The following is a 14,569-nucleotide window of genomic DNA, read 5'->3' on the forward strand; positions in this document are numbered from 1 at the left end:
AGGATGGCAGTGGTGTAGGGGGTGAGAGAGGGGAGGAGACGAGAAATGTTTCTCAAATGAAAATATGTAGACAGGTGGTAAGTGAGGTTGGTGGAAGTGAAGAGGATTGTTTGGTAGAGAGGTAGAGCTGGGTGTCATCCTCATAGCAATGAAAATTAATATTGTGTCCGTGAAAAATGTAACCAAGCGGAAGATTGTAGATAATAAAAAGGAGGGGCCCCAGGACTGAGCCCTGAGGCACACCTGCAGAGACCGGGAAAGAGTTTGATTGATGTGATTTCAGTCGAATGAATTGTGTGCAACCAGAAAGGTAAGGAGTGAACCAGGCAAGGGGGGTGTGAGTGAAGCCAATGGATGACAGTCTGTTGAGGAGAGTGCTATGAGAAATGGTGTCAAATGCTGCTGTGAGATCAAGAAGGACGAGAATGGAAAGTAAACCAGAATCTGAAGCTATAAGGTCATTGGAGATTTTGAGGAGTGCCGTTTCAGTACTATGAAGGGAACAAAAACCGGATTGAAAAGTTCGTAAATATTGTTTGTGATAAGATGGTTATAAAGTTGAGGAGCAACAGACTTTTCAAGGATTTTGGAAATGAAGGGTAAATTGGAAATTAGACAAAGGTTATGGAAATTAGTGGGACCCAAGCCAGGTTTTTTCAAGATAGATGTGACTGTAGCGGTTCTGAGTGCTGGGATGGTTCCAGAGACTAGAGAAGAGTGAATGATATTGGTCATAAGGGGAGCAAGTGAAGAGAGGCAGGTTTTAACAAAAGCTGTAGTGATTGGATTGAGCTGACAACTAGAGGGTTTGGATTTGAGGATAAATTCAGAGATGGCTTGGACGGAAGGGAGGATAAAACTGGAGAATGTGGTTATGCGGGATGAGTAGGGGGGCGGCGAAGTCTACTCAAGAGACTGCAGCTCCCCACGAGGCCAGGTGTTGGTGAATGTCAGAGATTTTGGAGACAAAGAAAGGAGAGAGTGGGGAAGAGAATCAGGTGGCTTTTTAATATTGGTGAAGAGAGAGAAGAGAGTTTTGGAGTTGTGTTGATTGGACTGAATTGAACCAGAGTAGTAAACAAATTTTGCTAAGGAGAGACTGTCCTTGTATAGTATTACATGATTATTGTACATTTCTTTGTGTGTGTGGTGAGTCCAGTTTTGTTATAGTCGTTCCAGTTGTCGTCCTTGGGATGTAAGCTGACGGAGGGCAGGAGTGAACCAGGGTGCAGTGCGGGTGAAGGAGACGGATCTGGTTTTCAGTGGAGCATGAGTATTCAGAAGAGTATAGAGATTGTTGTTATAGTGGGAAACCAGGTCATCAGGTGAGCAGTGTGCATTTCGACTGGGAAAATTGATGATATCAGGAGAAAAAGTCACAATGGGGAGCAGGGCATTCAGCCGCTCTGCTCCCCACCTCTGGGACTCTCTTCCCCCGATGTGCGTACCATAGACTCACTTCAAATCACAACTCAAAACACATTTGTTCAGACAGTCATATGTCATCTAGTCACACACTCACCATCTTTATGTTGTCCTCTATTCTGTTTTGTTTGTTTTGTTTTGTACTTATGTTTTTAACCATTTTAATGTTCTTCTGTACAGTGCCCCTGGGTGTTTTGAAAGGCTTTTTTTAAATAAAATGTATTATTATTATTATTATTATTATTATTAAAAGAGTTTTACATCTTTCACACTATACTCGACAGATTTCAGATTTGGTTTCAAGTATGATACAATTAAGCCATTTTACATTATTATAAATATTACAGTTTTGACAGTTGCAAGATAAAGTTATATTATCGTTCTTGCATTTTTACTGTATTGCTAAAATAAAAATGATGTCACTGAAAGCCTACTGTATGTTATATCTATTTAAATTTTTGACATCTGCACATAAGTCTTATGCATCTAAATAAATCTGTAACTGTCATCAAGCTGATGAATAAAAATTACTAATAGAATTATAACTTACATCTTTGATAATAATCCTTCTATTAACACTGAAAAATATTGTTTTTGTAACATGTCGCAACCATCCCAAAACAATGTTGCAACCGTCCCTGAGCCAGGGGACAGTTGCAACATCTAACTCCTTACATTCAAATGCAAATTGTGAAGAATGTACTTTCTGTAATCATCTTTAAATTGTTTTGACTATTAACAGACAGAAGTAAGTATATTGTATAAAAATTTGGTTTCTCTAATCCGAACCATCTCTGAGTAACAGTGTCAAATTCAAAGTTGCAACTGTCCCTGATCTCCCCCAATTACAATCAATGGGGTCGAAGTCTGTACAAACAACCAACAAAAGGTTACAGAACAACTCAAAACTGACGCATTCCCACTTCAACACAAGGATTAAGAAGTTTTTTTTTCTCCAGCCGATGGCTTCTCTGCTGACATTTCAGCTTTTTCTTCTGGTGGCATTTCTCCTCATTGTAAGTAAACATTGCGTAACATTAATTTGGATCTATTATACTGTGCTGAAAATCGGACTTTTAAACAGGTGTGGCTCCTCTCTGACTGAGAAGCAGCAGTTCGGTTAGCCACAGTTAAACAGTCAAGTACGCAGCTACATAAAGACAGGACATCTACATGGCTGGGTCGCGGAGCAGTTTTTAATTTCCTCTCCAGTAAAGATGCTGCTTTCATGAATACTGGATAAAGGAAGGGTTCATAAGGTTCTGGTGTCACATGTCACTTATTAGTTCTTTTCAGAATAGTGTATAGTTTATGGCATTTTGTAATTATGCATGATGATTGACTTTCTCCTCTTTCTTTGTTTACCTGCAGCTTGTGCTTGCAAGTGGAGAAGGAAATGGCCGAACGCTACAGAGACAGAAAAGAGAGTGGTTTCTAGCTCCCAGAAGACTCAAGGAAAACCAGGATTACACCACCTATGACTATATTGCCAAAGTGTGTACCTCTATGTTTTATTTCCCTGAGAAAGTCTGGTTATAACTGACATCCTGCTATTTAGTTCAGGTTTTCTTTTAGATAAACTGTATATACACACTCAGACTGATATTTTAATGTAGGTAAAATCATCATTTCAGTTTTTAAATTAACCATATTATTATTGAACTCATTGAATTGTCCACACCGGTTTCATCCTTAGTCTATCTTTGTTTTGTTTGTTTTTAAACGTAAGTGTGTAAGACAGCAGCTCCACGTACACCCACACCAGCAGGCCTCCGTCTTCGTAATGAGTCATTTCAGACACAGTTTATGATAATGGTTTTCTTTGTTCAGATATTTTAACAATCTCCATCTTGTCTTATTGTTTTTATAAACATTTTTTTAGATGTCTTTTAAGACCAACATAGTCTGGATGACTAACTGCAATGATAATAATTTCCAATTACATTTAAATTCTTCAACAGAAGTACTGTACCTAAGCTAGCCTTACACTTGTATTTTAAGGGGGTTAGATTTCCAGACGGTTTCATTCTGGATTTATTTGTATTTCAGATTCGCTCTGATATCGAGAGTTTTACAAGTATAATATATTCTATAGCCGGACCTGGTGTTGACGAGCCTCCTTTTGGAATATTTAGTGTTGACCAAAGGACTGGCTATGTGAAAGTCCACACTATTCTGGACCGAGAGGACATCCCCGTATATCGGGTAAGGGCGCTTCAAAACCTGAGTTATAAATTAGTAGAAGCTGTGCAATAAATTGTGTGTAGACTATGAATGAATTCTAAGCTATTTGTCTATTTCCTTTTAGTTAAAAGGGATTGTGAAATTCCTCAATGGGTCCCGTGCTGAAAATGATATTGACCTTGTAATTAAAGTTGTGGATGAAAACGACTGCAAACCTGTCATTAAAGCAGCACAAGTTGGCTTTGTCAACGAATCCAGTTCAATAGGTATCTTCAGATCTGCACTTTTATTACTAAGATGGCTTAGAAAACTCTAAAAGTAGTTTACTGCATTTAAACAACTGAATTTTTTGGGGAACTTTAGGCACTGTTGTCATGAAAGTGACAGCTACCGATGACGATGAGGAGAACACTCTCAGTTCCGCCATCTCCTACAGAATTGAAAGTCAGAGTAACATAGCTGGGATGTTCTACATCAACTCAAAAACTGGAGAGGTCATTGTTCGAAAGAACACTCTAGATAGAGAGGTACGTTGCAAGTGCTCCTTTTACATTAAGTAATCAATGACAAACATGCATTTTGTACATTCTTTAATATGTTTCTTTTTAGATATAACCAATTTTTGACATATCACTCATCTTGACTATAAGGATGACTTGAATCAACTAATCTGTGGACTCTAAATGTATTTATTTCTTTTAGAAACAAGACATATATAAGTTGAAGATTATTGCCTCTGACTTAGATGGACGACCCGGAGGAAACACTGGAACTGGAGAAATTGAGATTAAAATTCTGGACATTAATGACAATATTCCAACTCTGGAAAGAGAATCGGTAGGTGTGACACCGCCGCCGCAACCTTTTGTCCTTCTTTAAGTGATGGTGTTGATATGTTAATATGCATTTCCATTATAGTATGAGGGGAGTGTGGAGGAGAATATGGTCAGTGTGGAAGTTTTGAGGATAAAAGCCATCGACATGGATCTAATTTACACTGAAAACTGGCAGGCTGTGTACACCATTGTTTCCGGTAATGAGGGGGGTCATTTCACTATCACCACTGATTCTAAAACCAATGAGGGAATCATCACCATAAATAAGGTAAAGAGTTGTGCTGTGTATCTATTTTTATTTTGTACTGTAAAATGACAAATGCAAATTGGCTAAAAGTACATTTAAAAAATATATCTGAAAACATGCTAACTCTGTGCATTATCTGCAGGCCCTGGACTATGAGGAGGTGAAGATGCTAAATTTAGCTGTGAAAGTTTCCAACAAGGCAGAGTACAACTTTGGCAGTGGGGTTGTGGTAGAGACCCCATCAAAATCATACCCCATCAAAATTAACGTCATCAATCAGAAGGAAGGCCCCCGTTTCCAGCCAAGTGTAAAAGTGGTGACTGTCTCTGAGGACCACACGTCCATCTTCATCAACAAAGTCATTACTACTTATGCTGCGATTGACAGTGACACACTAAAGACTGCCACCAACGTGAGGTACTGTCACTAAGAGAGGACTTAAATATGAACCTGGGGTTAAATAACACTGAATTTCCATACTGTGGTCACTTTTAAGATTAGCATAAAGAAAACATCTGAATTACATTTTTTTTATATAAAGTTTTGATATATTTGATTTGCTAATAGATCTTCTGCACATTAGAGTATAACACGTTAGAACACATAATAATAAAAAACAAATTATTTAATATTTAAGATGTAAAATGTAACTTGTCTTTGGCCTTCAAACTGCTCAGATACAAATAAAACTTTAAACTAGGAGAACATATATCAGCAGGGTATCTGTACTTTTTAAACAGTGCAAACATTTTTTATTTATGACAGCAACAGCAGTAGCCTATCTGTACAGACTTTATAAACTGTAACTGAAACCTTAATGAAACTTAATGAAATTAAGGTTAAATTATCCAAATTAACTGACTTAGACCTACCAGAACTTTGTAGACCAAGTATTTATCTATCCCCACTAGTAAATTTATAAATATATAACATTTTCAAACCCTAAATTTGCTGTATAATTTAGGTAAAATCTGTAAATTTGTTCCACACTCTTAAGGTGGCTATAGCTGGATTAATTATTAATCCACCATGTCTCTAATGTTTGGCCTTTATTTATTAGCTTCTCTTTTCCAATTTAAAAAAATGTGAATAGAAGAAATAGTTGAATTATTACTGAAAAGCCCTTAAAGTCGATATCCAGACACATTATTTACTGTTCCATTTTTGAGGGGTTTTTATCTTTACATACATGTTTTTTGCTACATTGTCAGGTATGCAAAGATCCAAGATGAAGGTAACTGGTTGACTATTGATGAGAAGACAGCAGAAATCAAGTTAAATACTTTGCCTGACCGAGAGTCCAAGTTCTTGATCAATGGAACATATTATGCCAAAATTATTTGCGTCACCAATGGTGAGTTCTGCAAGATATTTTCATGTTTTTACTGCAGTCTGATCGATTGTCCCACAAATATTAATCTCTGATTCAATCTGGTTTTCAGAGGCGCCCTCAAAAACAGCGACAGGGACAATAGCCATTCAGGTGGAGGACTTCAATGATCACTGTCCTGAACTGACCTCCACAACTCAGAGCATGTGCCTTGAGGAAAATGCAATTTATATCTCAGCTGTAGACAAAGATTATTTTCCTAATGCAGCACCATTTGATTTCACTGTGATTCAAAAAGGCAGCGAACAGAAGTGGACAGTTGAGCCTTTTAATGGTAAGACCATCTGGATAGAACAACTGGTACTTAGCACGTCATTTCTAAGAGAAATTCAGTATTTAGCTCTTCTTTATTTTCAAAAGGAAAAGTTTGTCAAGAATTGCAACCAGTTGTGTGTGTGCTTTTAACTGTTTTTGTAAGAATAACACAAAAACACTATAGTTACAGGATTAAAGTAGCAAATCTATTATACTATAGAATAATTTGACTGTTACTCAAACTGAATGGTGCTCTTATACTTTTGCTATTCAAAGAACAATGTTGTAGGAGAAGTACCTGTATCAAAATAATGAAGAACAAAAGCGTAATTACAAGTTACAAGACCCCACAAACAGTTTCTTTTAATAACTTCTATTGCAGACTTTAACATTAAGGTCTTGTCTTTCTATAGAAACTACAATCATTCTGCGACACCAAGCCCGCTTGTGGCCAGGCATCTACAAAGTGGAATTAGAGATCAAGGACCAGCAAGGAAAGTCATGTGCCAATGTCCAGATAGTGGATGTGACGGTGTGCACATGCCAGGCTCCAGCGTCTTGTGAAGCATTTCAGCAAGACTTGGCCTAAGTGCTGTAGCATGAAAACAAGTCAAGATATATATATATATTTTTTTTTAATTGAATTTAATATCCAAAAATTTTAATAAAATAAGAAATAATAAATGTAAAATAGGTGTGCCCAGCTCCAGGCTTCAAAGGCCATAATCCTGCAGGTTTTTGATGTGTCCCTGCTCCAAAACCTCCTGACTCAAATTGATGAGTCATTGTGCAAACCTTAATACGCTGTTGGATCTATTTCGTTTAAGTCAGGTGTGTTGAAGCAGGAAACATTGGAAAATTTGCAGGACAGCGGCCCTCTCGGACCGACTTTGGGCACCCCTGGCCTAAAATAAAATAAAATAAAAACATTAGTGATGAAGAATTAATGTGCAGCAATCCGTCTCCTGTATTGTTTGTCGGACAAGGGGAACTTCCATCTCACTTCTCGGTTCATTATTGTCCTGAGCTCTCACAGAAAATGTCCGCCCTCTTGTTGCCAGCGTTACAGGAGTCAGTGTTACTTTTGCTTAATTACTGTAGATTGTAAAACTGGGGTCCTCCACTATGAAGGTAAAAATGTGCCAAAATGAACAAACTTGTAGATTTGATGTGAAAAAAATATAATGTGAGAACTTTCGCAACAACAAAACTGAACTTGTATGTCAGAATTTTCTTCTGTAAAGAAAACTAACACAAATGTGAACTGAGTTTGAAGTTACAGAGAACGATAGCCCATGCAAGATAGTGTGGATAAAGTTTGTAGTTCTAAGTCCAATTTTCACCTGCAGAGGATTTTCACACAAGCATGCTTTGAAAGTGAACACATAGAAAAGTATTTACAGATGTGTAGATTTATGTTTACACAAATAAAATTACATCTGACAAATTATCATCGTTATTTTACTCATACTTATTCCTTTTTTTGCAGATGTTAATTTTGTTTTACAACTTCAACATCATGGCATGGCGCCCACCGTGGTGAATGTGTTTGCTTGCATTGCTCTCGAATGCTAACTTTTTTTTCTTTTTGAGTGTTTTTGTGAATATTGCACTGCACAGATGTCGTGCAGTATTTACAACAGACAGGCATTACTGAACATTAGCAACTTTCACAGCACTGAGTTTAGTGGATTTGTACCAATAGATCTACAATTCATCGTGCACTCACGTGACCACCACCACCACCAGGACGACACCGGAGCAGCAACCTCAGGTCAGCCAGCTAACACGAAGTAGAACCCTTCAGAGACGGCAAAGAAGGTGCGGCAAAAGGGGAGGGCTCGACACTTGGCTTAAAGCCCCTGCTAGCCAACCACCGATACCCAGCCTCTTGCTGGCTAACGTGTGTCCCCTTGAGAACAAACTAGACAAGTTATGTGCCAGTATTACAACACAGGTCGTGTTCAACTACAGACACACTCCATTCATAGAAGTGATCGGATAGCAAACTAGGGAAAGGCAAAAGGGGGAGGTGTGTACGTGTTTATCAACAACACGTGGTGTGAAAATGTACGCACTGTTCATCAGCACTGTTCGCCTGATGTGGAGTGTTTACTGCTTAAGTGCCATCCCTTTTATCTACTAAGGGAGTTTACATCTGTATTTCTGTATTTCTTATTTTCAGTTTACATCTCTCCGCGAGCCAACTCTGAAGCAGCGCTAGGCAAGCTCCATGACGTCAGCATTCTAGAGACCACTCATCCTGATGGTGTGTTTATTGCTGCAGGTGACTTTAATCAGTGTAACCTACGGACTATACTTCCCAAATATCATCAACACGTAGACATTCCCACCCGTGATAAGAACAATTTGGATCTTGGATCCAATATAAAGGGTGCATACAGGGCTGCTTCGGACATTCGGACCACATCTCTTTGTTCCTGTACTCGGCATACAGACAAAGACTCCGGGGCTTAAAGTATTCCGGCACCGTGCCGGATCTCCTCTGAATTGTCTCTGAATTAGCTCTGAATTGTAGAAAATGAATTGAACAATGAACAATGTTAAAGCCAGAAATTACACATATTCATCTTCGAAAATAAGGCAAGGCAAGGCAAATTTATTTGTATAGCACATTTCATGTACAAGACAATTCAAATTACTTTACATAAAACATTTCAGCAGGGTGCAGAAAGCAATACAAGTGCATTAATAAAAAAAAACAAAAAAGAACAAAAAAGATTAAAAGAAATGCAATTAATGAAATAACAACAGAACGTAGATGCTAAAATAAAATAGATAAAATGCAAGAAATAAAATTTCAGTGTGGGGAAAGACAATATTAAAACATGATTCCAGCTTAAAAGAACCAGATGTAGATTTTGATTTCTAAATAAAAACTAGTTCCATGCAGCAGAGAACAGGTGGGTCCTTAACCTGGATTTAAATAAACTGAGGGTTTCAGCTGATCTGAGGCTTTCTGGGAGTTTGTTCCAGACATGTGGCACATAGAAGCTGAATGCAGCTTCTCCATGTCTGGTTCTGACTCTGGGAACTGATAAGAAACTGGAACCAGATGACCTGAGAGTTCTGGTAGGTTCATACTGGGTCAAGAGGTCACTGATGTATGTTGGTCCTAAACCATTCAGAGCTTTATAGACCAGCAGCAGAACTTTAAAGTCTATCCTCTGACAAACAGGCAGCCAGTGTAAAGACCTCAGAGCTGGACTGATGTGGTCCACTCTCTTAGTCTTAGCGAGGACTTGAGCAGACAAGTTCTGAATAAGCTGCAGGTGTCTAATTGATTTTTTAGGTAGACCTGTAAAAACACTGTTACAATAATCAAGCCGACTAAAGATGAAAGCATGGACTAGTTTTTCCAGGTCCTGCTGAGACATCAGATCTTTTACCCTCGATATATTCTTAAGGTGATAGTTGGCTGACTTTGTAATTCCCTTAATGTCTTTTTCAAAGTTAAGGTCTGAGTCCATCAAAACACCCAGATTTCTGGCCTGGTTGGTGGTTTTTAGGTGGATAGACTGAAGCTCTGTGGTGACCTTTAATAGTTTCTCTTTGGCTCCAAATACAATCACCTCAGTTTTGTTTTTGTTTAACTGAAGAAAGTTTAGACACATCCAGTCATGAATCTCCTCAATGCATTTACCAAGAGCCTGTACAGGGCCTCGATCTCCTGGTGACATTCTAATATATATCTGTGTGTCATCTGCATAGCTATGGTAACTAATGTTGTTTTTCTTTATGACCTGTGCCAGTGGGAGCATGTAGATGTTAAACAGAAGAGGCCCCAGGATGGAACCTTGGGGAACTCCACATGTAATTCTTGTCTGCTCAGATGTAAAATTAGTAATTAGTACCTTCTATTCTCTAAATAAGATTTAAACCAGTGTAGTGCAGTACCAGAGAGGCCCACCCAGTTCTCCAGTCGTTTAAGCAATATATTGTGGTCAACTGTATCAAATGCAGCATTGAGGTCCAGTAAGACTAAGACTGACATTTTTCCATTGTCTGTGTTCAAACATATGTCATTAATGACTTTGGTCAGAGCAGTCTCAGTGCTGTGTTGCTGTCTAAAACCTGACTGGAAGACATTGTAGCAGTTGTTTTGTGTTAGAAAGTCGCTTAGTTGATGAAAAACGGCTTTTTCGATTATCTTACTTAGAAAAGGAAGATTTGAGATCGGCCTGTAGTTGCTTATTTGTGTCTTATCTAGATTGTCCCTATTTAGGAAAGGTTTGATTACAGCTGTTTTTAGAAGTTCTGGGAAGACGCCGGAAATTAAAGACAAGTTCACAATCTGTAACAGATCTGGCTCCAGAGTCTTTGAGACCTTTTTGAAGAAACCTGTGGGCAGGATGTCCAAGTAGCAAGAGGAGGAGTTCAGCTGACATAAGATGTCACCCAGATCTTTGCTGTTAATGGGATTGAACTGTGTCATGGTGCTTAATCTGGTTTTCAATGGACACAGTATGTCTGTTGAACCTGCTGTTGATGAACAAACTGCTTGTCTGATATTCTGGATTTTTTCAGTGAAAAATTTGGCAAACTCATTGCAGGCCTCGGTGGAATAAAGTTCAGGTGCTACTGACACAGGAGGGTTTGTTAACCTGTCGACAATAGCAAATAAGACCCGAGCATTATGATAGTTTTTGCTAATAATGTCAGAGAAATAGGACTTTCTTGCATTCCTTAGTTGTAAATTGGAAGAGTGAAGTTTCTCTTTATACATGTGATAATGAACCTGTAGATTTGTTTTTCTCCATCTACGCTCAGCTTTCCGACACTCTCTTTTTCCATGCTTCACCAGTGTGGAATTTCTCCATGGAGACTTTTTCTTTCCAGAGACAACCTTCACCTTAATAGGAGCAATAGCATCTATAATATTTAACATTTTAGCATTAAAACTAGCAACAAGATCATTGGCTGAACCCCCGATAGGGCAGGTGTTAAAGACAAGATCTGGTTAATCATTCCACTTGTGTTTTCAATTATACACCGTTTTGTGATGACGTCTGTTGAGACATTTGTGTGAACAGGAACTATACACTCAAAGAAAACACAATAATGATCAGACAGGCCCACATCACACACAGTAACCATGGAAACATCCAAACCCTTAGAAATCACTAAGTCTAGAGTGTGTCCTTCAATGTGTGTAGGCTCTGTTATATGCTGAGTCAGCCAGACTGTTCTCCAGACTGTTACCCAGATCTTTAGTCGCTTTGTCCTGAGGGTTGTCTACATGGATGTTAAAATCACCAACAATAATTACACAAAGTCTAAACAGACTGCAGCCAGCAGTTCAATAAACTCATCATAAAATTCTGTGCAGCGCCCTATGTCATGTTTCTGTGTGTGTTTGTCTGAGTTTGCAGGTAGGGCTGAGCAGGTTGCCATAGGGACGGAGGGCGGAGGCTGTAGCCTCAATTGACACCACCTGCAGATCATCAGCATGCTCGTTAGTCGGCTCTACTCTTGGCTATTTAGGATCTAGCAGGAGCTCCAGTCTTCGCCAGATTGTCATTCTTTGCAGCGTGGTAATCAGGCCTCTTCCTCAATTAAATCTTTTCTTTTTCTTGGATTGTTGACCGTGTCATCTCTGTTCCACAGCCTAAGACCTTGATCCCTCGGTTAAACCACAGCACCCAGGATCTGGACTACTCCTCGCATCAAGCCACCTGCCTGCCTGCTCACCCTGCCTGCAACCAAGCTCACATCACCATCCACAGAGAACATCTCCTGGTTCACCCCTCCACTGTCAGTCTCACGCAGAAACACAGTAAGCCGCTGCCAAGCTGACACAACCCGGCATCTTTCCCTGAACCGCAATAACCCTCTGCCCTTTCCTAGAAAGAGTTGCCCGGACCTGGACCAAGCCACCAACACTTCTTATTAATAAACATTATCGCACCTTTCTCCTTGCTGTCTAAGTGTTCTGCTTTTGGGTCCACTTCCTGGTACCGTGGCCCTGGTGGGCTATAGAAATTTAGATAAATTATATTATAATAAGCTTTCAACTGAAGAGCCACGTATTCAAAAGAAAAACTTCCAAGAGATAACTACTTACACTGAAATGATTCATTAGATAAAACTGCAACCCCCCCCCCCCCCCCCTCCCCCTCCTTTTCAGTCTGACCTCACTGATAAAACTAAAGTTGGGAGGGGTTGATTCTATAAGAGTGGCTGCACTGTTATTTTGGTTTAACCAGGTTTCAGTTAAAAACATAAAATCAAGGTTGTGCTCAGTTATAAAATCATTAATTAAATGTTTTCCCTACTAATGACCTAACATTTAATAAAGCTAACTTGATGGGTTTAGAATAGTTTACTATATGTTTGGGGGCACGCTGTGGCTCACAGGGTATGTTAACTCTACTTGGAAACCTTTTAGAAAGCAGCTCTCTGTGTTCTGACCGAGCTGCATTTCTCCTTCTGTCGCAACACAGTACAGATATTTTTGAATCTTCTAATAAACAGGGGTCCAGCTGGACCTGGGAAAAATCATGACTGCTGTTATCTATGCAGCCCCTATTCTGGGGGACAAAAGCATACTGGGGCATGGGGTTAGTTTGGTCGCAATAGTGACCAGCTGCTTCATCTGGGAAGTGAAATCCAGGAGGGGTGGGGAGGATGGAGAGAGGGAGGGTGACTTGGATGGAGTATGATGAGATGAAGGGGGTGGGTCCTCACTAAGAGCTATGAAATTAACTGGATGTGTGGTACATACAGCTGACAGCCATGCATTCAGACTAAACAGCCTACTGAATCTCTCCACTCCTCTGATGGGAGGGAGAGGGCCACTGATGAATATCCTGGCATCCAGACAGCTGATCGTATCCAGCAATTCAGTAAAATCCTGCTTCAGCACCTCAAATTGTTTTTTCACAACATCATTCGACCCCACATGCAGGATGAGGTTTTCCACAGTTGGGTGCGCTGCCACAATTTGTGTAATTTTGCCTCTCACATCTGATACCATATCCTTGTGAAAGCACAGAATTTTTGTACATTTTCCACACACATTTCTCACGCCTTTCACACCGAAGTCACCAACAATCAGAGTCTGAGGCCCAGCCGTTTGCTTTTCTTGTCACCTTTTACTTTCTGATTTCTTTTTTGGTCTAACCTCGGTGTGTAGGGAGATTTCATTCCGATCATCAGATGTAGATCCAGAATCCTGCAGCAGTGGAGCAAACCTGTTCTGTAGTTGCATGTCTGGTTGTTGTGGAGAGGATTTGTTAGTTTTCCTTCTGATAACTGGCCATGACTGTGTCTTGCTAATGAGAGGGGTTGAGGATATGCTTGGTCTGGATGGTAGCCAGCCGGTCGCGTCACTAATCTTAGCAGACTGGGTTCTGCCTGTTACTCGTCCTCCCATTTCCCTGTGAGATGATTTACTCTTTGGCTTTGCACCAAGAGCATTCCAGGGAGGACTATCAGTGAAAGAGTTATTAGCTCGTACATCGTCCTCCTTTTTCTTTCCAGCTAAGTTTGTGCTAATTAGCTGTGTGTTAGCACAATCTTGTCCACTGTTTTTTATTAAAGGCAGGGTTGTTTCATTTCTAAACAATCCATTCACATCCACATTCACCTCGAGCTGTTGAATCTTTGTTTCCAGCATGTTGAACCTCTGTAGAAGTTTGTGATAGTCATCTGTAGAGAAGGGAGGCATCTTGCAGTTAGTTAGCTTTAGCTCCTGAGTAACTGTAGATAAGGCTTCCGCTATATGTAGGCCACGCTGACGTGACACTGACAATGTTGTAAGAGTCTTAAAAAATAGTAGTATCGAACCAAATCTACCACAAAACAGTCCCGGTGATTAATAAGTATCCAGGAGCTGTTGCTCATAAGTTTCTTGATTAGAAAAATAAGAATATTGGCAGAAAAATGCAAGCAGAGGAGGAGGACAAAGCAGAAAGCGTCAGCAGGGGACAGAAGCAGGAAGCATATAAAAAAAATAAGCAGAACTTGCTGCTGCATATGTTTTCAGTGTTCAGCAAATAGTGACAATATGCCACACTTCGTTTTTCTCCGCCGACTTAACCTGTAGCGAGAACGTTATCTCCGAGTGGTCTTGAACGCAGCATCCAAGCGAATGGTTGTTTCACCGAAATCAGAAAAAAAGGACAGTAAATTCATGAAACCGGGGAAAGACATCGTAATTGACAACAGCCTTAGAATCAAATGGCGCTGGGCATGGATAGAAGAAGGGGT

General features: G+C 39.7%; 1 protein-coding gene across 1 annotated transcript in view; it reads left to right on the top strand.

Annotated features, from left to right (window-relative positions):
- The first annotated feature begins 2,303 nt into the window (after positions 1 to 2,303).
- LOC121644850 (desmoglein-2-like) overlaps positions 2,304 to 14,569 on the top strand; it is a 28,129-nt gene continuing 15,863 nt past the window's right edge. Inside the window, exons 1-3 of the mRNA XM_041993089.1 lie at positions 2,304 to 2,441; positions 2,797 to 2,919; positions 3,475 to 3,630. Of these exons, the coding sequence (XP_041849023.1) occupies positions 2,388 to 2,441; positions 2,797 to 2,919; positions 3,475 to 3,630 (333 nt within the window). The 5' untranslated portion in view covers positions 2,304 to 2,387. The remainder of the gene's footprint in view (positions 2,442 to 2,796; positions 2,920 to 3,474; positions 3,631 to 14,569) is intronic.

The sequence above is a fragment of the Melanotaenia boesemani genome, chromosome 8 (assembly GCF_017639745.1).
Source record: "Melanotaenia boesemani isolate fMelBoe1 chromosome 8, fMelBoe1.pri, whole genome shotgun sequence".
Taxonomy (NCBI): Eukaryota; Metazoa; Chordata; class Actinopteri; order Atheriniformes; family Melanotaeniidae; genus Melanotaenia; species Melanotaenia boesemani.